Raw genomic sequence first — 25,229 nt, forward strand, 5'->3', positions numbered from 1 at the left:
TTCTGTTGGGGGGAACAAACCTTCAATTCATAAGAGGGATAATTATCAGAGTAAAGTATAAACTGTGAGATACTATGCAAATACATTTATTGTGTGTGTGTGGCAGAACAAAAGCCATTAGCTAATTAAAAGTAATCTTAGAAAATAGTTATTTTGAAAGGTAAATGCTATAGCATTCTTCTGGTTGAATAGATATCTCTCTCCGATGCCTGCATTTTGCATGAGTGTGATGATTCTATTCATTTTGCTGTGTAGTAGTTTGTGTGGGAATAAGTATTATATGTGTTTCATCTAAAATACATTTTAACAACCAAGCATTAGAAAATAAAATCTGTCTCTCCAATTTAAGTGCTATGTAGGTAGAAAATGATTAATGCATTTTTATTTCATAGAATAAGCTCAGATTAGGAATTTAAAATACCTTGCTAGATCTTTATGTAAAAAATTTTCTTATTTGAATTCATTCTCTTTCCTTGTTTTTGGAAGTGAATTACATGATTTATTACAAACAATAGTAAAATATAACATTCCAAAGCTATTTTGAGATACAGATAAAATGGTAGAATATTATTAAAGTATGCTTATAATATTTTTATAAGATTTGGGAAGCTGAGTAACATGGCTTACATCAACAGAGATAACAAAATACATCTGGAAAATAAAATCTATAAAATCTAGATGAAGCATGAAGGATTTGTAACTTTGTATTTTATACTTCTAGGGAGGTTATGTTCTGCTACCCACAAAATGACCTCCAGAATGACCAGCTGTGGGGGACACTGGGAAATGTCCAGTACTGCATGTTCATCTCATAAACTTAGAGATGCGAAGCCAAGGTTTGACTTCTCTTTTGTTTTGTCACATAATAACATTTTAAATAACTAAGTATTAGCATTGGCAATCTTCTGAAAAATTAATTAACATTCTGGTTTATACACTGTGGTAAAATCAATTATGTACTGAAGGTCTACCATGTGCAAGATGCTGTACAGGATGCTATAACAGACACAGAAAGGAAGAAGAGACAGTTACTCCAGAGTGTGGAGTTCTATAAGAGAAGCGCAACAGTGCTTGGGGAGCAAAAGAAGTTATGGTACTGGTGGAATCAGGAGAGGCCTTATTTGTCAGATAGTAAGAAAGGAGGCTTTGAAGGGTAGATAGTAGTTGAACAGATTAAAAAAAGGAATACCAGTTGGTGGAAATAGCATGAGTACAGTCATAGAGGTAAGATGCTTGGATTTTGTTGAAGGAGTAATGAGTTGCCTAATGTCCGGATTATTAGTCAGGATTGGTTTGGTTTCAAGTGATGGAAGCACTACTAAAACTAGTGGGGCATCAGAAAAAAATGAATTGGTTTGATTATTTGAAAATGTTTTGGGGTTTCATCTAGCAACTTAACACAATAACATGAGCTTTCAGTCTCTCTCCATCGCTTGGCTTTGCTTCCAAGATGGCAAGCACTCTCATCCATCTTTCATATTGTATTTGGCAACTTTCTATAGAGGTGTCTTCTAAAACAGACTTCTCCAAAGAGTTCCTCAACTTTGTTTTCTCTTTGTTCTGGGATCCTTAACCAATGCCAGAATATAGAAGCTGAAATGAAAAGACTTGGGTATGAATCATGGCCCTGTCACTTATTAACTGAGGGGCTTTGAATGAGTTACTTAAACTCTCCAAGATTCAGTCTCATCATCTTCAAAATGGGCACAGTATTTACTCTTCCACTTTGAAGGAGTTTTGTGAAGATTAAATGAATAAAGTCCATGGAAGTACTTTGAAAATTATTAAGTGCTGTATACATGTAGGATTTAATGAGTCAAAGTAAGATTAATAGTATGTCTATTTGGTACATCCAAACTTATCCTAGAACTCTCTTACCTTTTTGGTAGGTGTTTATACCCCTTTCAGAAAACAGTCCATGTCATTGTCATTATCATCGTCATCAAAACAGTGAATGTTTTTTAAGTACCTACTCTGTATGTGTCAAACATGTTGCATTCAGTGTCTCATATATTCCTCCCAGCAGTCCATTTTACAGAAGAGGTCACTGATCTTAGGTGAGGATCTTGTCCAAGGTCACCTAGTTAGTAAGTGGCAGAGCCGGTGTCCAAACCCATTTGACGTGAGAACCCTTGCTTTGAACCCCTCCGTTCTGTTTCCTCTCCAGCCTCCTATTCTTCAATCCTGTGGGCCATTAGCACCAGATTTCTTAACCAAGTCATGCCTATGCCACCACTGCTTTAAACTCTTTGAGATACTGCATAGATCTGTTCAGATTTCTGGTTATCCTGAATGCCATCCCTAGAATGTGACTGTGAACTTCTGGTTGAGTAGATTTCGCTGTGAAGACATCTGTATGTAGTATGCTGTTGATGTGTCCCTGTATTGAATTATAGCCACTGTGCACTGTTAGATTACATGTTTATGTGCCCTTTTTGAGCTTTATGACGTAGAATCCATTTTTCTTGTTTCAGCCGATGTCTTTGGAAAGTGTAAGTGGTTTAATTCTCTGGAACCAAACTTATCAAAAGCACTTTTCCCTTGGGAACTTTTGGTTCGTTCCCAGTAATGAGTTTAACATTAAGATCTGTTGTCCCCCTAAGTTCATAGGATCCATACCCAGTGGACATGCAAGGCTTGAAGCTTATATCTTGTACCCAGAACTGGCCTCTGGACTCCAGACGCATACATACACCTTCTTGATTGATGTGGCCATTTGAATGTCTCACTGGAGCTCCACACTTGGCAGGTCCAAAACTATATTCATGGATCCCCGCTCTCCATCCCGTAATACCACTGTTCCTCTGTAGTGTCCTCCACTGTGCACCTAACTGCCCAGGCTAGATCCCTGAGGTCATCCCTGCCTCTCCTTTTCCCACCTCCATATTTGGTCCTTTCCAAATCCTGTCAATTTTTACCTCCTAAATATCTTTTTGAATCCAGTGCCTCCTCTTCATGCTCGCCCCCTTACCATCCGCTCTCCCTGGATGACTGCAAGAGCCTCCTACCTTGTCCCCCTTAACCACTCTGACTCTCACTCTGATCTCCACACCACCATCAAAGGGATTTTTTCAAATGTCATAGAAGGTCACTCTGCAATGGATTGCTGTGGCCCTTAGAATAAAGATGGACCATATTAACATGTCCCTCTGGGCTCAGGCTCTTTCCACCTCTGCCTCTTGCCCTCTTCACACCAACCGCAGGGCCCTCTTCAGTTCCCCTGTGGTGGTGCACGCTCTCTATCCCACCAGCAGCCCCTTACTTACTTAAGTGATAATCACTTCAGATCCAAGCCCAAAGCCCCATGAGAGCTTCCCACCCACCACCTTCAGACTAGGTCTGGTCTACTTGTTTACTTGCTCCCAGAGTGCCCTGTTTTCCTCTTTCAAGGAAATGAAATGTAAAATGTAATGAAGTAGAATGTAAGGAGGGTCTTCAAGGTCAAGAACAAGTCTGTGCAGCTCACTGGGAACTAACACAGTGCTTAGATCTTAATAAGCGCTCAATACTTATCAAATAAATGAATAAATGCAGAAATAACTGTAACATTTGTGGGAAGCCACTCATTTTTAGTGGATTGCCATGTGTCTATCAATCAGCTCTGATCTATGTATTATTATATATATATGGAATATATGTTTGTATATTGTGTATTCCACATATATAATAATTTCCATTTTGTTAGCTTTAAGAGTTGAGTTGGGACCTTTTAAGGAATAATTCAGACAAGAACATACTGGATTCCTGGGACCCACTTCTGGAGGGAAGTCAACTGGGGGCAGAGCAGCGGCTTCATCTCAGTCTCATTGCCTTGGTAACCTTAAGTAACTTCTAGCTCTTTTTACCCTTCAGAACAACAACAGAGGACTTGTCTTAACTAATTTATGTAACAAACTTTTGGAGACCCTATTATGAACAGATGCTGCCTTAGGCACTGGGGACACAGTAGGGAACAAAACAGACAAAATGTCCCTCCCTTCCTAGCACTTACGTTCCAGTGGAGTGAGACAGAAGATAAAACACACACGTAAATTAGTAACCCACAGGGACTTCCCTGGTGGTCCAGTGGTTAAGAGCCCTGCACTCCCAATGCAGGGAGCATGGGTTCAATCCCTGGTCGGGGAAATAAGATCCCACAGCATGGCCTAAAACTAAGAAAAAAAGACTGACCCATGAAATGTGGCAGATGGCAATAGGTGTTTTGGAGGAAAATAAAGCAGCAAATCGGGGTAGAGAGTGCTGGAGCGATTGCGATTTTACATGTGGTGGCCAGGGGTGTCTTACTGAGATGATAACTGTAAGAAACTGAGGAGAGGCTTCAGAGAAGGATCTGACCCTGACTGGGGGCCACAGCAAGTGCAAGAGCCCTAATTGCAAGCCTTGCTGTTGTCGTTATTGTTGGTGTGTTCCTTTGGGAAGAACTTTATACATGTGTGGGGATGTGTCTCTGCTGGTGCACGTCCTTAACAAATGCACACAAATGCCATCACTCAAGAGCATACCGTCTGCTAGTTTCTCACATCAGCATGTCTTAGAGGCCTTTCCACAACAGACAAACAGGTCTACTTCATTCTTCTGTGGCTGCATCGTATTCCGTGTCGTGTATGTGCTGTGTGTAGTTAACTAGCTCCCCATGAACGGACTGGGCTCCACTGGGTTCACAGCCCAGCTCCAGGTCTGAGAACTGGAGGGCATTTTCCCCACCCGTTTCTGGGTTCTCCTTTGCTGTCACCCATATCAGCCACACAGGTGTATCTCGGCCCCTCTCGTGCCAACATCTGTGCCTTCCTTGCTCTTTCCCGTCCTTCTCATCCTCAGTTCAGGAAAGACCTGACCACACTCGTTCCAGAGTCCTCAATACAAGTGTCACTCTTGCTGACAGATGTCCTGTCAGTGCCTCCTTTGGTCACTGATTCAGATGTGGAAGGAAACTCCGCGTAAGAGGATTCAGAAATGCATTGTGCTGGCATGTCACCGACGGGCATGGTGTCACTCCCTGACGTCATCGTGTTTCATTTCTTCCTAAGTCTGTGTTCATCTGGAATCTGAATGGGCCTCAGCAGCACTGAACAGGCGGCTTCATTCTGGCCTCTAGTGGATGATGCTATTTCAACACGCAGGCTGGCCCCATTAGTTAGCATTCCCTGCTGCACACAGACGGGCAGTGTGAGGAGCTCTACAGCTGCAGGCACATGTCCTTTTGTTACAAATATGTAACTCCCTGCAGCAGATCCCTAGCAGGAAAGTAAAACTGACTTCTGACTTTGTCTGAATATCTTTTCAGAAGTCAAGCGCGGCATAAACTCTACCTGTGTAGTGAAAAGCAAGTGGAAGAAAATAAAATTCTCATTTTCAACCCAGGGGAAAAAAAAAAAAAAAGCACTTTTTTTTTTTTCTTGGTCCCTCCGATTGACTCCAAAATCTATTGGGGAAAAATGATAACTTCTCAGCCTGCAAACTCCAGATGGGTAACCCAGTCTGTTTCCTGACCTAACATTCTGCCAGGCTTCAGAAGAGCATTGTATCTTTTTTCTCTTGTGGAAGGTCTTGGAAATATTTGGGTAATTAATAACCAAAGTAATTTGAGATGAAAGCATTCTAGTGCTTAGAACAGCATTTGTAACCTTTGGTATAGTTCCTTGTATGCAGAGGTGGTGGCTTTTGTGGCAATCCTCTTTGCTTCTTTCTTTGTCTAAATACTGAAGGTTTTCATTTCTCTTTGTAGTAAAATATTTTTTCTAGCTTGTCCATTTCCCCATCTATTTATAACTTTTTAAGTTGTATGGGAACAGAAAGCTACTACTTCTGCCTTTTCTCATCCTTTTGGGCTTTGTTTTCTTTGCTTTCTCCATCCCTGCTGGCTCCAAAGGCTACAGTGCCCTGTGCATTCGTTACTGAAACATGCTCTGTGAGTGGCACGTGGAGAGGGAAACTTGCTTCATTTTCCAAGCCCATTTAACGGGTTCATTCTGCCTGAGACTTTGGGCTGAGGTGAATGGTGGGCAGTAAGCGCAGGGAGGAACCTGAGATCCAGTCATTGGCTTCCTTACCTCCGTGTGATGCCGCATTAGTCAGCCCAGTGGATTAACACAGTGGGGCTGCTCTCTGGGGTCTGCCACTCTCTGGGGCTGCTCTCTGGGGTCTGCCACTCTCTGGGGTCTGCCACAATGGGGCTGCTCTCTGGGGCAGCTGGCCTGGGGGTCCATCCACGTGTAAGAACATGCAGAGAGTGGAAGTGAAAGGCAGTGAATTATGCATAAGGAAAGAGGTTTCCTTATACACAGTAAAAGGGCAAAACCGTTGATGTTGCATTTTTTTAGATGATAGAAGAGGTGAAGCCTGTTGAGTTGTTTTTACCTAAATTGTGTGTTAGGTTGTCTGTGTCCTTCGAACATAGATGTCAGGTGGCTTCTTATTTCCAAATTATGTGTCTCTGGGTAATTTAGCAGAGAACACATTACTTGGGGAGTCCTTAAGTTGCATATTAAAGGAATGCTGAACTGTAGTCACTTAACTCTAATAAATAAAATGGTCCAAGAAGTCATTTTGTTCTGGGGGCATCTCTTAGACCAGAGAGAGATTTTATGAGTTGGGTGTGATTGCGATGATGTTGAGATGTACACATGAACTTCCAGAAGACTTCTCTGTTATGCAAGAACCAAGTGGTCCTGTCATCAAGCAAGTAAATTGTTTCCCTGTGCTTTTATTGCTGTAGATCTCAAAGCATTTCAAGACCATTTCAAGCATTTCCTCCGCTGAAGCAGAGGAGAGAAGCTCCACCAGGATTTATCCCGGTGCTTATGCTGTTGGTAGGTGGCCAAGTCGTTAATATGCAAAGTGGTCAGATCTGTCAGATGGATGCAGGTGAAGAGAGAACACTCACATGTGCCAGACCCAATTAAATGTGAAAGCCAGGAGGAACTGATAAGCAGGGGTGAAGGAAGGGAACCTAGAGCCACGCCTCTCAAACTGCTAGAGTGTTGGCATCACTTTCAGAGAAGCATTCATAAGATCTGTGGTCTCAAGAATAATTTTTACAACTTTCCTCCAAAAGTTCCTTATTAGAGAATCATCACTGAATGCCACCAGCGTCACTTCTTTTTTATTTATTTATTTATTTTTGGCTGCGTTGGGTCTGTGTTGCTGCGTGCAGGCTTTCCCTAGTAGCGGTGAGTGGGGGTTACTCTTTGTTGCGGAGCATGGGCTCTAGGCGCGTGAGCTCAGTAGTTGTGGCCTGTGGGCTCTAGAGCACAGGCTCAGTAGTTGTGTTGCAAGGGCTTAGTTGCTCTGTGACATGTGGGATCTTTCTGGACCAGAGCTTGAACCAGTGTCCCCTGCATTGGCAGGCAGACTCTCAACCACTGTGCCACCAGGGAAGCCCAGGAATTCTGTTTTTGCTTTGTTTTCCCACTGCTATATCACCAGTGCCTAGAACAGAGCCTGGCATGTGTAGGAGGTAAGTAAGTGTTTGTTAACTAAGGAACCAAAAAATGCATGAATGGTTGACTGACTGACATGGCTTAGCAGTGTGGCCGCAGTGGGCCTCCTCATCCTGTGCCCCTAAGTGAGTCCGACTTTCCACCCAGTCGTCAGCTTACTAGACAACCCCAGGGCCTCCTGACAGGGTCAGACGGCTGACCGCTGCCCCTGCTCTTCTGTCGGGCACATTGGAGAGAGAGAGCCCTGAGGGGGTTAAGCTGACTTAGTTCTCTCTTTCAAAACTGCGGAGCAGACAATTCACTGTACCTTCCCTGGGGTGAGTGATGGGTGAGAGAGAGGGCAGGAAAATTACTCAAACTGAAGCCCCACCACAGAAAAGCATGAAGCCCGTGACACACAACCACCATAATTCAGGAAGAAGATGCTGGTGGACTGAACATGTGCCCTAGAGCAGACCTCCAGAGGAGGGCCGAGCCTGTCAGTTGCAGCATGATCTCAAAGTGCAAAAGCCTATGGCAAAACCCCCAGTGCACAGATCTTGCTTTCTAGTACCATTCGCTCATAAAAGGAAGCTGTTCTCCTTGGAGAAATGGCTGATTCTAGGGCTGGTACAGGGAGTATACAAGATGAACCGAGACTACCTTGTAGTATCAGAAATGAAGGCATTGCTCGAAAAGCAAAAGGAATGGGGCAGGTCAAAGGGATGCAGGAGCCATCCTGGAAGAGCTGACCAAAGCTGGAATAATTTAAGCAATAAAATAAATAACCTGGTATTGGATTATAACTGAAAGTATAAAATATCCATGAGTCCATGCTGATATATAACTGAATGAATGAATAAGAAAGTAAGTGAGGGAGAAGAGATGAATCTTTCTTACTCAAGGATTCCAAGTAATTAATTTATTATTAATTTATGTAATAAGGCGGTGGAGCTTAAGCCTCCCCTGACTATTACAGTATGGGCTATACTTAGTGACTTACTAGAGTATGGAAGCAGGGGGAAAAAGTAACCTTACAGTGGAGAAACCTGGCCAGCACCACCTTGGCCAGGTGGTCAAGGTCAACATCATGAGTGGTAAGTCATGTTGCTAGAATGTGGCCCATGATGTAGAAGAAGAGCGCTACGCCTCTGTAGTCTTCTTCCCCCAAACCCATAAACCTAGTCTCACCAGGAGAAAAACGTCAGACGATCCCAAATCACGGAACATTCTACAAAATACCTGACCAGTACTCCTCAAAAGCATCAAGGTCTTAAGAAAGAAGGAAAGTCTGAGAAACTATCACAGGTAAGAAGAGCCTAAGGAGACATGGTGACTAAATGTAATGAGTTACCCCGGATGGGATCCTGGAAGAGAAGAAGGATGTTAGTGGAAAAACTATTATTAAAATATGAATAAACTGTGGAGTTTGTTTAATAGTAATTTGCCCATGTTGGCTTCTTAGTAGTAACAAATATACCATGGTAATGTAAGATGTTAACAGGCAAAATGGAGTGAAGGGTATACAGGAACTCTGTATTACCTCTGCAGCTTTTCTGTGTGTCTAAAACTATTCTAAAATAAAAGTTTTTTTTAAAAAAAAGTGATGCAGAATTAGTAAGTACTTCCACTTAGAGCCCACCTGAGCCCATGCAGCCAGGAGCTTCAGTGGCTGACCCTCCTTGATCCTTGGAGGAGCTTTGCTGGATGTGGACTCAACAGGCCCTAAATATAAAATGTCTTTTATGGCATCAGGCTTCAGTATACTTGTTTCATCTGTTTATGCAAATGCTGTCTCCCTTCAACACTGCTGGTGGGTCTTCAGCCATTTACTGCCTAATTCACACTGTCTATCTTTATTTTTTTTAGACATATATGATTCTCCTTGTCTCAGATGTCACATTCACTACCGTAAAAAAACATTTATTTAAAGTTTTAATATATAACTCCATAGGTATGAGGCCATATGGAGGGAGGAAGCTACCATTTATTGGGTACCTCCTACATTGCAAGCTCTGTGTTCGGTGTGGTTTCATTCAATCCAAATAATGCAGGAGGGTTTGAATTTCGCCTAGCCCAGGAATGGATTCTCTCTCTAGAGCTCATTGAAATGCTTAGAATTACCAGCATACTAATCTTGTGTATAAAATTCCATTCATCCTAGTGAGGGTGGAGAAAAGATATTCTATAGGTTGAGTGTCCTCAGTTCTTAAATTTTCTTTTCTCTGATCTTGCATAAATTGTAGGTAATTATATCTTAGACAGGAGAGTAAACCCCCTCTTTGTTCTCTCTCATCTTTCACAACAGGGATGGTTTCTGTATTGCCCTCCTGCGGGTCTGTCTGTTGAGTGTGATGCTGGTTGAGGTATATTGGGGCAGGCAGGGCAGGTGTCTGGGACCAGAGCTGTCCACCAGGAGTGTGGGAGCACAGTGTGATGGACAAGCACATGGTTTTTGTAGTTCTTTTCTATCCCACTTTCTGGCATTGTCTATTACTCCTGCTGCACTTGGATCACAGAAGCAGAGAACACCAGCAGCTCTGCACGACAAACGCATTCCTTATTCTGTACCTGAAACCTCAAAAAGAACTAGCATGGGGTGGATGTATTCATTTAATTTCTGGAGCTTATAACCTGTTCCTCACTAGAATTCTAGGCACATTGTCCAGTGCACCTTCTTGTGGTTTTTTCCACAGTGCAGGCATCTTTATAAGAAAGAGGAATAAAACAGTTTGCATTTCAGCATGATGCTCCCATTTTCTCTTTGTGATTAAACTGCACTCTTCATTCCTTCAGTTAACCTGGAGCTATTTGTTTTACTTGCTCCTGATGCAGTCTTTATCCCTGCTGTCATTATCTAACGATTTTTTTTAACTTTTTATTTTGGAATAATTTTAGATTTACCGAAAAGTTGCGGCGATAGCACAGAGAGTTCACACAGCAGTCATCTAACTTTCCCGAATGTTAAAATCTCTAAATAATGTTTTAATCCAAGTCATTGCAAAACAAAACATTTTTTGTCAGGGGTAAGGGTGAGGGAGGTGGGAGGAGGGGGGCAGGAGTTTGATCCTTTGAAGTCAGCAAATCGTCAGAGGAAAACAATGATCAAGCTTAGGGCTTTTTAAATTTTTATTTATTTATTTATTTGGCTGCGTCGGGTCTTAGTTGCGGTATGTGGGATCTTTGTTTGCGACACGCAAACCCTTAGTTGTGGCATGTGGGATCTAGTTCCCTAACCAGGGATCAAACCCAGGCCCCCTGCATTGAGGGCACGGAGTCTTAGCCACTGGACCACCAGGGAAGTCCCCAAGCTGAAGGCTTTTAAGCATCATGGGCTTGTGTTTTCTCCAAGGGACCGTGTGTGCTGGCCTGATATAATCACAGACCACATGTGGTTTTTTTCCCCATAGATTCCAAGTGTTTAAAGAACGATGGCTAAAAACTGTGACCAAGCTGCGCCTTAAAATTGTTCAGATGAAATGAGTGAATCCACCTGGTGGCTTACCTGTTTGCATCACCTGATATCCTTTCATTTTCAGTCTGTCAAGTAATAAAGGGATAGCTGTGAGGTGGAAGGTGCTATTTCTGCAGGGAATTATAATTGGTGCCTGCCAGTTCTTCATTCTGTAATAGAACAATATAATAAAACTAAGGTGCCCTCTGTGTGCAGAAGGGCGATCATCTTTTCTGGTGCCTTTGTTAGTGAGTTGGGTTTCCTGGTGATTGAAAGTTCAAAACCCACAGACTTGTCACAGCTTCCAGGCTAGGCTTTCCTTTCTCTGAATTAAGTGTGGTTACTTGCAGCCTCCTTGATGCTGCGGGGGTATTTGTTCATTACACTAGAGGGATGTGTTGCTGTTTGGTTTCCTCTGATGTGTCTCATGAGCCATATTTCTTTTCTTCTTCTACAATCTGTTGAAAAATTCCTTGGCAAGAATGTGCCTCAATATGTGGAGAAAGAAAATGAAGTACCCAGGCCATGTAATGTGTGAATAATCAACCTGCTAGTCTCAGTGTTTTTTTCATTTTGAAGAATCCCAGTGTTTCCAAGTGGGAAAAACCTTGCTTGAGTAAGAAAGTCATTTGGTGATCAGATGGGCATGGAATTTGGTGGATGGGAGAAGCTGATGAGTCCCTGAATTATGGTTTTTCCTAAAGCCAGGTGAGGATTTCAGAGGTTTTCCAAACAATCACTGCTTTAGCAGACTTGTGGCATTTGGAGTGAAAATGCCTTTAAAGTGGATCATGGGTAATTATGTGTATTAACAAATGATTTAATGCAGATGGGAACTTTGGCAAACAGCCATGCCTTCTCCAGGTGTTCCAGTTCTCTCTTTTTTTTTAACACCTTTATTGGAGTATAATTGCTTTACAATGGTGTGTTAGTTTCTGCTGTATAACAAAGTGAATCAGTTATACATATACATATGTTCCCATATCTCTTCCCTCTTGTGTCTCCCTCCCTCCCACCCTCCCCATCCCACCCCTCTAGGTGGTCACAAAGCACCGAGCTGATCTCCCTGTGCTATGCGGCTGCTTCCCACTAGGTATCTACCTTACGTTTGGTAGTGAATACATGTCCATGCCACTCTCTCACCCCATCACAGCTCACCCCTCCCCCTCCCCATATCCCCAAATCCATTCTCTAGTAGGTCTGTCTCTATATTCCCGTCTTACCCCTAGGTTCTTCATGACGTTTTTTTTTCTTAGATTCCATATATATGTGTTAGCATACGGTATTTGTCTTTCTCTTTCGGACTTACTTCACTCTGTATGACAGACTCTAGGTCCATCCACCTCACTACAAATAACTCAAATTTCATTTTTTTTTATGGCTGAGTAATATTCCATTGTATATATGTGCCACATCTTCTTTATCCATTCATCCGATGATGGACACTTAGGTTGTCTCCATGTCCGGGCTATTGTAAATAGAGCTGCAATGAACATTTTGGTACATGACTCTTTTTGAATTATGGTTTTCTCAGGGTATATGCCCAGTAGTGGGATTGCTGGGTCATATGGTAGCTCTACTTGTAGTTTTTTAAGGAACCTCCATACTGTTCTCCATAGTGGCTGTACCAATTCACATTCCGACAAGCAGTGCAAGAGTGTTCCCTTTTCTCCACAGCCTCTCCAGAATTTATTGTTTCTAGATTTTTTGATGATGGCCATTGTGACTGGTGTGAGATGATATCTCATTGTACTTTTGATTTGCATTTCCCTAATGATTAATGATGTTGAGCATTCTTTCATGTGTCTGTTGGCAGTCTGTATATCTTCTTTGGAGAAATGTCTATTTAGGTCTTCTGCCCATTTTTGGATTGGGTTGTTTGTTTTTTTGTTATTGAGCTGCATGAGCTGCTTGTAAATTTTGGAGATTAATCCTTTGTCAGTTGCTTCATTTGCAAATATTTTCTCCCATTCTGAGGGTTGTCTTTTGGTCTTGTTTATGGTTTCCTTTGCTGTGCAAAAGCTTTGAAGTTTCATTAGGTCCATTCGTTTATTTTTGTTTTTATTTCCATATCTCTAGGAGGGGGGTCAAAAAGGATCTTGTGGTGATTTATGTCATAGAGTGTCCTGCCTGTGTTTTCCTCTAAGAGTTTGATAGTTTCTGGCCTTATATTTAGGTCTTTAGTCCATTTTGAGCTTATTTTTGTGTATGGTGTTAGGGGGTGTTCTAATCTCATACTTTTACTTGTACCTGTCCAGTTTTCCCAGCACCACTTATTGAAGAGGCTGTCCTTTCTGCACTGTACATTCCTGCCTCCTTTATCAAAGATAAGATGACCATATGTGCGTGGGTTTATCTCTGGGCTTTCTATCCTGTTCCATTGATCTATATTTCTGTTTTTGTGCCAGTACCATACTGTCTTGTTTACTGTAGCTTTGTAGTATAGTCTGAAGTCAGGGAGCCTGATTCCTCCAGCTCCGTTTTTCGTTCTCAAGATTGCTTTGGCTATTTGGGGTCTTTTGTGTTTCCATACAAATTGTGAAATTTTTTGTTCTAGTTGTGTGAAAAATGCCAGTGGTAGTTTGATAGGGATTGCATTGAATCTGTAGATTGCTTTGGGTAGTAGAGTCATTTTCACAATGTTGATTCTTCCAATCCAAGAACATGGTATATCTCTCCATCTATTTGTATCATCTTTAATTTCTTTCATCAGTGTCCTATAATTTTCTGCATACAGGTCTTTTGTCTCCTTAGGTAGGTTTATTCCTAGATATTTTATTCTTTTTGTTGCAATGGTAAATGGGAGTGTTTTTTTAATTTCACTTTCAGATTTTTCATCCTTAGTGTATAGGAATGCAAGAGACTTCTGTGCATTAATTTTGTATCCTGCTACTTTACCAGATTCATTGATTAGCTCTAGTAGTTTTCTGGTAGCATCTTTAGGATTCTCTATGTATAGTATAATGTCATCTGCAAACAGTGACAGCTTAACTTCTTCTTTTCTGATTTGGATTCCTTTTATTTCCTTTTCTTCTCTGATTGCTGTGGCTAAAACTTCCAAAACTATGTTGAGTAAGAGTGGTGAGAGTGGGCAACCTTGTCTTCTTCCTGATCTTAGTAGAAATGCTTTCAGTTTTTCACCATTGAGGACGATGTTGCCTGTGGGTTTGTCATATATGGTCTTTATTATGTTGAGGAAAGTTCCCTCTATGCCTCCTTTGTGCAGGGTTTTTATCATAAATGGGTGTTGAATTTTGTCGAAAGCTTTCTCTGCATCTATTGAGATGATCATATGGTTTTTCTCCATCAATTTGTTACTATGGTGTATCACGTTGATTGATTTGCATATATTGTAGAATCCTTGCATTCCTGGAATAAACCCCACTTGATCATGGTGTATGATCCTTTTAATGTGCCGTTGGATTCTGTTTGCTAGTATTTTGTTGAGGATTTTTGCATCTATTTTTGCATCATCAGTGATATTGGCCTGTAGTTTTCTTTCTTTGTGATATCCTTGTCTGGTTTTGGTATCAGGTGATGGTGGCCTCATAGAATGAGTTTGGGAGTGTTCCTCTCTCTGCTATATTTTGGAAGAGTTTGAGAAGGATAGGTGTTAGCTCTTCTCTAAATGTTTGATCGAATTTGCCTGTGAAGCCATCTGGTCCTGGGCTTTTGTTTGTTGGAAGATTTTTAATCACAGTTTCAATTTCAGTGCTTGTGATTGGTCTGTTCATATTTCCTCTTTCTTCCTGATTTAGTCTTGGCAGGTTGTGCATTTCTAAGAATTTGTCCATTTCTTCCAGGTTGTCCATTTTATTAGCATAGAATTGCTTGTAGTAATCTCTCATGATCTTTTGTATTTCTGCAGTGTCACTTGTTACTTCTCCTTTTTCATTTCTAATTCGATTGATTTGAGTCTTCTCCCTTTTTTTCTTCATGAGTCTGGCTAATGGTTTATCAATTTATTTATCTTCTCAAAGAACCAGCTTTTAGTTTTATTGATCTTTGCTATCGTTTCCTTCATTTCTTTTTCATTTATTTCAGATCTGATTTTTATGATTTCTTTCCTTCTGCTAACTTTGTGGGTTTTTTGTTCTTCTTTCTCTGATTGCTTTAGGTGCAAATTTAGTTTGTTTATTCGAGATGTTTCCTGTTTCTTAAGGTAGGATTGTATTGCTATAAACTTCCCTCTTAGAACTGCTTTTGCTGCATCCCATAGGTTTTGGGTCATCGTGTCTCCATTGTCGTTTATTTCTAGGTATTTTTTGATTTCCTCTTTGATTTCTTCAGTGATCACTTCGTTATTAAGTAGCGTATTGTTTTGTCTCCATGTGTTTGTATTTTTTACAGATCTTTTCCTGTAATTTTTAACTAGTCTCATAGCATTGTGGTCAGAAAAGATACTTGATACAATTTCAATATTCTTAAATTTACCAAGGCTTGATTTGTGACCCAAGATATGATCTATCCTGGAGAATGTTCCATGAACACTTGAGAAAAATGTGTATTCTGTTGTTTTTGGGTGGAATGTCCTATAAATATCAATTAAGTCCATCTTGTTTAATGTATCATTTAAAGCTTGTGTTTCCTTATTTATTTTCATTTTGGATGATGTGTCCATTGCTGAAAGTGGGGTGTTAAAGTCCCTTACTATGAATGTGTAACTGTCGATTTCCCCTTTTATGGCTGTTAGTATTTGCATTATGTATTGAGGTGCTCCTAGGTTGGGTGCATAAATATTTACAATTGTTATATCTTCTTCTTGGATCGATCCCTTGATCATTATGTAGTGTCCTTCTTTGTCTCTTCTAATAGTCTTTATTTTAAAGTCTATTTTGTCTGATATGAGAATTGCTACTCCAGCTTTCTTTTGGTTTCCATTTGCATGGGATATCTGTTTCCATCCCCTCACTTTCAGTCTGTATGTGTCCCTAGGTCTGAAGTGGGTCTCTTGTAGACAGCATATATATGTGTCTTGATCCATTCAGCCAATCTGTGTCTTTTGGTGGGAGCATTTAGTCCATTTACATTTAAGGTAATTATTGATATGTATGTTCCTATTCCCATTTTCTTAATTGTTTTGGGTTTCTTATTGTAGGTCTTTTCCTTCTCTTGTGTTTCTTGCCTAGAGAAGTTCCTTTAGCATTTGTTGTAAAGCTGGTTTGGTGGTGCTGAACTCTCTCAGCTTTTGCTTGTCTGTAAAGGTTTTAATTTCTCCATCAAATCTGAATGAGATCCTTGCTGGGTAGAGTAATCTTCGTTGCAGGTTTTTCTCCATCACTTTAAATATGTACTGCCAGTCCCTTCTGGCTTGCAGAGTTTCTGCTGAAAAATCAGCTGTTAAGCTTACGGGGATTCCCTTGTGTGTTATTTGTTGTTTTTCCCTTGCTGCTTTTAATATGTTTTCTTTGTATTTAATTTTTGACAGTTTGATTAATATGTGTCTTGGCATGTTTCTCCTTGTATTTATCCTGTATGGGACTCTCTGTGCTTCCTGGACTTGATTAACTATTTCCTTTCCCATATTAGGGAAGTTTTCAACTATAATCTCTTCAAATGTTTTCTCAGTCCCTTTCTTTTTCTCTTCTTCTTCTGGAACCCCTATAATTCGAATGTTGATGCATTTAATGTTGTCCCAGAGGTCTCTGAGACTGTCCTCAGTTCTTTTCATTCTTTTTTCTTTATTCTGCTCTGCAGTAGTTATTTCCACTATTTTATCTTCCAGGTCACTTATCCATTCTTCTACCTCAGTTATTCTGCTATTGAACCCTTCTAGAGTATTTTTAATTTCATTTATTGTGTCATTCATCGTTGCTTGTTTCATTTTTAGTTCTTCTAGGTCCTTGTTGTTTCTTACATTTTCTCTAATCTATATCCAAGATTTTGGATCATCTTTACTATCATTATTCTGAATTCTTTTTCAGGTAGACTGCCTATTTCCTCTTCATTTGTTAGGTCTGGTGGGTTTTTATCTTGCTCCTTCATCTGCTGTGTGTTTTTCTGTCTTCTCATTTTGCTTATCTTACTGTGTTTGGGGTCACCTTTTTGCAGGCTGCAAGTTCGTAGTTCCCGTTGTTTTTGGTGTCTGTCCCCAGTGGCTAAAGTTGGTTCAGTGGGTTGTGTAGGCTTCCTGATGGAGGGGACTAGTGCTTGGGTTCTGGTAGATGAGGCTGGATCTTGTCTTTCTGGTGGGCAGCTCCACGTCTGGTGGTGTGTTTTGGGATGTCTGTGGACTTATTATGATTTTAGGCAGCCTCTCTGCTAATGCGTGGGGTTGTGTTCCTGTCTTGCTAGTTGTTTGGCATAGGGTGTCCAGCAGTGTAGCTTGCTGGTCGTTGAGTGAAGCTGGGTGTTGGTGTTGAGATGGAGATCTCTGGGAAATTTTCGCCGTTTGATATTACGTGGAGCTGGGAGGTCTCTTGTGGACCAGTGTCCTGAAGTTGTCTCTCCCACCTCAGAGGCACAGCACTGACTCCTGGCTGCAGCACCAAGAGCCTTTCACCCACACGGCTCAGAATAAAAGGGAAAAACGGAGAAAGAAAGAAAGAAAGAAAGAGAGAGAGAGAGAGAGAGAGAGAGAGGAAGGAAGAAGAAAGAAAGAAAGAAAGGAAGAAAGGAAGAAAGAAAGGGGATAAAATAAAGTAAGATAAAATAAAGTTATTAAAATAAAAAATAATTATTAAGCAAAAAATTTTTTAAGTAAAAAAAAAAACGAACGGATAGAACCCTAGGACAAATGGTGGAAGCAAAGCTATACAGACAAAATCTCACACAGAAGCATACACATACACACTCACAAAAAGAGGAAAAGGGGAGAAAATAATAAATCTTGCTCTCAGAGTCCACCTCCTCAGTTTGGGATGATTCGTTGTCTATTCATGTATTCCACAGATGCAGGGTACATCAAGTTGATTGTGGAGATTTAATCCGCTGCTCCTGAGGCTGCTGGGAGAGATTTCCCTTTCTCTTCTTTGTTCGCACAGCTCCCAGGGGCTCAGCTTTGGATTTGGCCCCGCCTCTGCGTGTAGGTTGCCTGAGGGCGTCTGTTCTCCGCTCAGACAGGACTGGGTTAAAGGAGCCGCTGACTCGGGGGCTCTGGCTCACTCAGGCTGGGGGGAGGGAGGGGTGCGGATGCAGGGTGAGTCTGCTGCGGCAGAGGCTGGCGGGACGTTGCACCAGCCTGAGGCGCGTCATGCGTTCTCCCGGGGAAGTTGTCCCTGGATCCCGGGACCCTGGCAGTCTGTTCTCTTATTTCGGCACATTGTTCCTCTAATATGCAAAGTTGCTATCATTAAGCACCAAGATAAAAAGTGCAGCTTCACAGAATAAAAATATTGAGTGTTTTGAAATCCATAATCCTAAATTAGATGAAAGGCTGAGAGGGTAATAACACAGTGTATTTTTCACACTGTTTTAAAGAGCGTGTTTCCCATGGGGCTTATATTGTTCATATAGTTCAGATGCAAATACTTCATGTAGCAGGGACAACAAACTGTAAGTACAGGACTATTTACAGCCTCTCTGGCTTCTTGAATCCTAGAAATTTGTGTCGATGACTAGAATATTGTGGGAAAAGTGCTGCAGAATTGGAGGAAGCCAAATAGGTCACTAAGATTTTATACCAGAAGGAATAAAACTAATAAAAGGAGGAGATAATGAATTCATAAAGGCAGGGGGGTTGGAGTGAACTGGATGGGGAGGACAGTTTTGGGGGAGCTTAGAGAAAGAAGTACAGTCCCGGGGGCAATCCAGAGTGTGAGAAGTTTGAAAGAGAAATAAACAGGAAAGCAGGAGTTGAAGACATTTTATGGGAATTGGGTCTCCTTTGATATTTTTAGAAAGACTCCAGTAAATATTTGAATTGCTGCTTGCAGTATTTTTGATGGTAAAATTGATGTTTATTTGAATGAGACACACAGGGACAGGCTGTAGAAGAGACGTGTTACATTTTTGCTACATTGACATGTAGGATTCTAGATTGGAGGTGAGTGTCTCAGATTTATTCAAGAATTGAGACAAGAGTACAAACTTATCATGTCTGCCTTATCCATGGAATATATTAGGTTATAGAGTGAGCAACCATAAGACATGAAATATGATCATTCTTAGAGTTAGGCTGAAAGCCAGAAAGGTACTGGGTTGAAATTGGATTACAACTTTCCAGAGAATACGTAGTTTGGGAATAGATGTTCCAGATGGAGACCCAGTCTTGTGGGATATTATGAGAGATCTCCAAGGTGAGGAAGTCTAAAACCTTCCTAATAAAATGTCATCTGGGAGTTAGATTTTTATCCAACCTCAATAGCAACACAACTTCTCAAGAAACTGGAGTCATCCATGGAAGAGGATGGAAGGCTGGTGACAGACCCTTTCATCAGTTCAAGGCTCCTTTCCAGCACCAGCAGCTGAGGATGCACCCCCTGATGTGGACTGGGCCATAGCTGTGGGGTTGCAGTCAAACAGGGAACCACAGAACCGTGGCCAGGGCTCCTCCCTGCCAGCCACCAGTGATATTTGTAGACAGCTCCATGCCAGAGACCAGATAGAAGACCCTGCGCTGTGGTTAGCCAATGCAGGTGAGGCCCTGCATGGCAGTGAACCTAGAGGGGTTAAGAAGTCTGGGGATTTCCCTGGCGCTCCAGTGGTTAAGACTTCACGCTTCCACTGCAGGGGCGCAGGTTTGATCCCTGGTCGGGGAACTAAGATCCCGCATGTGGCAAGGCCAAATAAACAAATAAGTCTTCTGTTGGGTTTGTCTATTGATGGTTTCCATTTTGGTTTCCAAACTTTGGGATCTGGGCTCTGTGTTGTGCATCGATGAGCTAGGCTGAGATAGGTGGAAGGAAAGAAAAGAGAAGAGATACTTAGTCTCCGTGCAGTATATGTGCTGGGTGCAAATGCCATGCATTTAATTTCTTTTGTTTTGAAGATGTATGACCTTTCCTCTCTGTGCTAACCTTTTCGTTACCCATTGTCTCCTGTTCCGTTCCAGGAGCACAGAAGAGATACTGATTTCTCACAGTGGCTACTACTGCCTGAGGAAGTATGGATTTGTATATTTTCCCTTCTCTCACACAACGAGCTTGCTCGGGTTGCACCAGTGTGTCGCCACTTCCACCGGCTTGCAAGTGACGAAAGCCTTGGTAAGCAGACAAAGCAATATTTCAAATGAATGGGCCATAATTGGGAAGAAAATGTCTGTTTGACTTCATCAGGTTTGCTTTCTAGTTTTTCTGTTGTGTAAGGGAAGTCCTTTGGAAAGTGCATTACACCTTCCTGGCCATTGTCATGTTGGCTGGTCTGTACAATACTGTCATTTATTAATTTGTTCATCCATTCATTCAACCTATAAAATAGGTGCTGTGGTGCTAAAGAGGAGAGTGAGACATTGGCTCCACCCTAAAAGTACTTTTGTGCTAGGGAGACAGATCTATAGCCAGTTAACTGAGACGCAACAATAATGGCAATAATAATGATAATTACAGTCATTTACTGAGTACTTTCTATGTGTCAGGCATTATGTTGTTTCATGTACTTTATCTCATTGATTTCTTCCAACAATAATATGACTCAGAACTTTCTCCATCCCCATCTTGCAGATGAAGGAAGTTAGTCTTGGAGAGGTTAAATAATGTGCCTGATTCTCATGGCTAGTAGACAGCAAGGCCTATTGTTGAACTCCAGTAGTGCTATTACGCAGATGAAAAGCAAAGTATTGGGTAGCTGTGGAAGAAAGGAGTAATCCAGGAGGAGATAGCATTTGTCAGCATTTGTTCCAAATATTGAAGAATGAGTAGTATTTTGAAAGGTGGAGAAATGGAAGGTAGAGCGAATAAGGTCATTCTGAAGAGGGTGAATAGCAAGATTAAAGCAAAGAGTCATTGCATCAGGAATTACTTTTGGCTACTGGTTTCAGAGACATGAAGTAATGGTGGCTTAAACTAGAAAGGGTTTTATTTTTTTCTCACATAACATGTAACCTATAGATAAGTTGCCCAGGACTGATTTAATAGTTCAGTGATATCACTGAGCCAGTTTCCTTCTCTATTTTTGTCCTGCTATCCTTAGGTCATGGCTTCTATCTTCAAGGTTATTTGATGGCCACAAGATGGCTGCTGGAGCTCCAACCATTGTATCAGAGTTCTAGAAAGAAAAAAAAAAGTAGGGAAGAGTAGAAAGGCAACTATCATCTGCATAAACCCAATTTAAAGATTTCTTTTCTTGAAACTGCTTCAATGACATTTTACATCTCATTGGTCACCTCTTCTTATTAGATAGAGAAGGAAATTCAGGTCTTTTTATGTGGGTACATAGTCTTACCCAATGTTACAGGGCTTGTGTTAGGAAGAAGAGGAACATGGATATTGGAGAGGTAATTAGCTGTACTTGCTGTAGACGAGAAGAGAGAGCACACGGCTTGTGGAAAGTGGAGTCGAGAATATTGTGGAGAAGGAGGCTGGGGTCAAGCTGTGGAGGGAGTCCCTTAAATGTTATATACTAAGCTTATATTTTATCCTCTAGATAACAGGGAACATTTGAAGGTTTGAGCAGGGAGTGACAGTTTCAGAAAGACCAATCTGGAAGCAATGAGAAACATGCATCAGACAGAAAAACTCTACAGATAGGAAGGAAACCCAATAAATTGAAGTCTGCAGTGCATCTCAGGCAGAAGAAGGTGTCAGGATGCCAATAGTGGGCACAGAGAGGAGGGGATGCATGCCCAAACTCTCTGCCACTAGAATCAAGGGGGTGGGGTAGCTGGTGATTGGTGGGGGATTGGTATCCACAGCAGCTGAGGTTTCTGGGCTGATGGACAGGGAAAATGCAGTGGCTTGCCTAACTGTATTATCGTGGCTTCATTCCATCATTAGAGAAACAGTGCCCAATAATCTATTGAGAACAGATCCCAGCAGCCTAGCTCTGTTATTTCAAAGGCGGGGCTGAGTTTTTAACAAGGCACTGGGGGATTAGCGAAGGAGTTTCCTAATTTGGGTCACTTGGCTTTTTTGGATAACTTACCCCTGGGTGTTTGTGGTAACCTTTCCCCTAGGCAGCAGAAAGATCAAAGGATTCCAAAACCAGAGGGTGTAAGCTTTGGCCAGAGGGACCAAATTTGGAAGCCACCTATTTTTATAAATAAAAAAAATGTTTGGAATGCAGCCATGCCCATTTGTTGACACGCCCGTGGCTGCTTTCTTGTTACAGTGGCAGAGTTGAGTACTTTGACAAAGACCACAGGGCCTACAACGCCTACTGTATTTACTAGTTCAAGTTTCTTTAAAACTTTTACAGAAAAAAGTTTACTGGCTTCTGCCTCAAACATTAGACTACCCAATTCCTCTTTTTCCAGGGTAATTTCTATGGAGGGAGAATTCTGTGGATGCTTTCTGCTCCTAATTGTGAGATTGGGGGCTTAATTAGTACTTTGTATAATGTTTAAGCTTTCTTGAGAAACAAAATTTAAAAGCTAAACAATATCAAATAAAACAAAAATAAAATTTTGTTCTAGTTGCCTATTCTCCCGGGTGTTTGTATAAATTATGTGGCCATAGAAACGTATTAGAAATTAACCACAAGCCCCTGACAGGGCCTTCTTTATGTTTCACATTTAATACATACTTGTTAATGCCATCTCAAGTGTATATACCGAGTCCTCAACTTTAAATTTTCCTCTAGTGGAGCAAATAAGAAAAGCAAACCTCTTAATTATTTGTGGCTAACCTTAATTAAAGGTCATTTTAAGATTAAGATGTTAGGCATCATGCGTTTCAACACTGGGACAAATGTTTGGAGGAGAGTGGAAACAAAGAGAATAACTCTTGTGTGGCGTGAGAGAAGGATTCTTTCAGGAGACCTTTACTCTGCAAACGGTTGCTAAGGCAGCCCCTCTAATTTACACTACACCGTAGCTTCACATTCACTAAACTGAGAGGGGAAAAAGTCAGGAATAAATAAGACAGCCCCTGAGCTTTGGGGCCACGTGGCTGTGCGTAGGTCAGGAGTCCTGTGGAGGGAAAGCGGCTGAGGCCTCCAGTTCATGTTCTAGGCGCCCTGCAGTCTCTCCCTGGTTTAAGTTTAGACCTTCAAGAGCTGCTAGTCTCCCTGCTTTGCAGTGTCCCCTCAGTGGAATTTCATCTGGCCTGTGGCCATTTTCAGTTTCAATTGCGAAACAGCCCTTGGAGACTCATTGTGCCTTCTGGAAGCTTGTTGAGAACACCACACTCTACGTTACACAGCCTCTCCCTGTGGCACCTGTGGGTAGGTCTCACTACCCGAGATAGTTGTACTTCTCCTAAGTGATTCTTTTCTTTCGTCTCATGACACTGAATTGTGTAATTGTGCTGCCTTAGTTCTCTAACATGTATAAAGGACTTTGGGAGTATTTATTGTTGACCCAAAACAAACAGACCGCCAGGTATTTCTCCAGCAAAGATGAGTTTATTTGGAATCAGCAGAGACTGGCAATCCAGGGTCAGCAATCCCATACACAGCAAGGGAAGGGGACTGCATTACAGAGGGAAAAGGAGGCTGGGAGGGCTGTAGTAAACAAAGAGTCCATGGCTTTTCATTGGCTGAGTCCTTGCCAGGAAAGGAGAGGAGACTTTCTTCTTTTTGTTGGGCGCTGCTATTCCGGCAAGGTGTGAGAGCTCCCCCTTCTGGTCTCTTGACTCTATTTAATTGAGGTTTCTGTTAATTTTTCACATTATTTTGTTGACCAAGCATGTTCCTGGCTCTGGTAAGTTTTCCTATCCTTGTCTTCTCTTTACATCATTTTTTTGTTCCTATATAAAATATTTTTATAATTTAAAATTATACGCTGTACTGTCTACAAGCCCTTATAAGCTGCCTGAATTTGTTTGGGGTTTCAGGCTTGTAAAAAGCAGTGGTATTTAAACTTGATCATGGGTCCGCCTCACCTGGAAGCCTTGTCAAAACACAGATGACTGCCCTCCCCCAGTTTGTGATTTGTGTAGGTCTGGGTGGGGGCTGAGACTGGGCTGTTCTAGCAACATTTCCAGGAGATGTTCATGCTGCTGCTCCAGGAACTACACTTTGAGTACCGCTGTCATAAAGAAAACAATAAAACAACTGTTTTTGATAATTATATTAGCAATTTGCCAATCAAGTAGTGAGGTTTTTAAAAAAAAAGTCTTATTATGTATCTGGTGTTGAACTGGGCGTTGTGTGGTGATGGTTCTTGTCTTGAGGAAATTTTCTTTTTTTCTTTTTTTTAAATATTTATTTATTTATTTGGCTGCGTTGGGTCTTAGTTGCGGCATGCGGAATCTTCGTTGGGGGATGTGGGATCTTTTGTTGTGGTGCCCAGGCTTCTCTAATTACGATGCGCAGGCTTCTCTCTAGTTGTGGCGCACGGAGTCTAGAGTGCGGGTTCAGTAGTTGTGGCACACGGGCTTAGTTGTCCTGCGGCATGTGGGATCTTAGTTCCCTGACCAGGGATCAAACCCGCATCCCCTGCATTGGAAGCCAGATTCTTAACCACTGGACCACCAGGGAAGTCCCTCGAGGAAATTTTCTGATTGGCTGAACAGATGAGAAATACATATAAGTCAAGGAAAAGGACAGTGTCTAGCCAAGTGTTGATCAGAGCTGGGGCGATTCAATGTGAATTTGGGTGTTTAAGAAGGAACACAGGATGACGTAGGGCTTGAGCTGGTCTTTGAAATAAGAATGGGGTTTGAATGGTGGAATAAAGGACGGTGAGGAGGGAACTTGTGGTTAGAGGATTTGCCTGGGCAGAGGGCTAGCGCTGGGGGGAAAAAGAACCCATTAAAGCCATGGCCTGCTGCACCACGCAGAACACAGAACTTCTAACTCTGGAGAACAGTGTGCCCTCCTTGGCCACGGAGGAGAGCGTCCCCCTAAGTTGGCACCACCCTCCAATCTCATCTCCCCTCTGCTTTCCATTTGATCAGATTCCTCATTGTTGCCTGACAACTTTCTCTATTTTCCAAGGCCTTTTCTGAGCCTTTGCCCCTGATATCTCCTTCACCTGACCTGCACTTTTCTCCTTTCTCTACTGTCCCATACATGGTGCAGCTCAAATGCTACCAAGGACTTCATGAAAACACTCTGGTTCCTCCCTAAAACCTCCTTGAGTGATTAGTGAGCAGCTTACATTGACGAGGATATCATTCCTTCCCCATTTACTTGTGTCCAAGTTATACTCATCATCAATAAATTGTAGAATCCCTCTTCTTCCTTTGTGACAACCCCTGTTCTCAAAGTGTGGTCCAGAAACCAGCAATATCAATCAGCCTTACCTGGGGACTTGCTGAAAATGCTAATACTCCTCAGACCGCACCCCAGAACTGAATGGGAAACTCTGGGGTGGGGCC

The 25,229-nt window shown here is 41.8% G+C and overlaps 1 protein-coding gene across 2 annotated transcripts in view; it reads left to right on the forward strand.

Annotated features, from left to right (window-relative positions):
* Positions 1 to 25,229, forward strand: part of LOC109550734 (uncharacterized) — a 105,012-nt gene that overhangs the window by 8,996 nt on the left and 70,787 nt on the right. For both annotated transcript variants that reach the window (XM_019940341.3, XM_073806036.1), the window contains exons 2-4: positions 722 to 836; positions 6,716 to 6,809; positions 19,865 to 20,015. In XM_019940341.3, coding sequence (XP_019795900.3) covers positions 722 to 836; positions 6,716 to 6,809; positions 19,865 to 20,015 — 360 coding nt within the window. The remainder of the gene's footprint in view (positions 1 to 721; positions 837 to 6,715; positions 6,810 to 19,864; positions 20,016 to 25,229) is intronic.

Source organism: Tursiops truncatus, chromosome 6 (genome assembly GCF_011762595.2).
Source record: "Tursiops truncatus isolate mTurTru1 chromosome 6, mTurTru1.mat.Y, whole genome shotgun sequence".
In the NCBI taxonomy this organism is placed as follows: Eukaryota; Metazoa; Chordata; class Mammalia; order Artiodactyla; family Delphinidae; genus Tursiops; species Tursiops truncatus.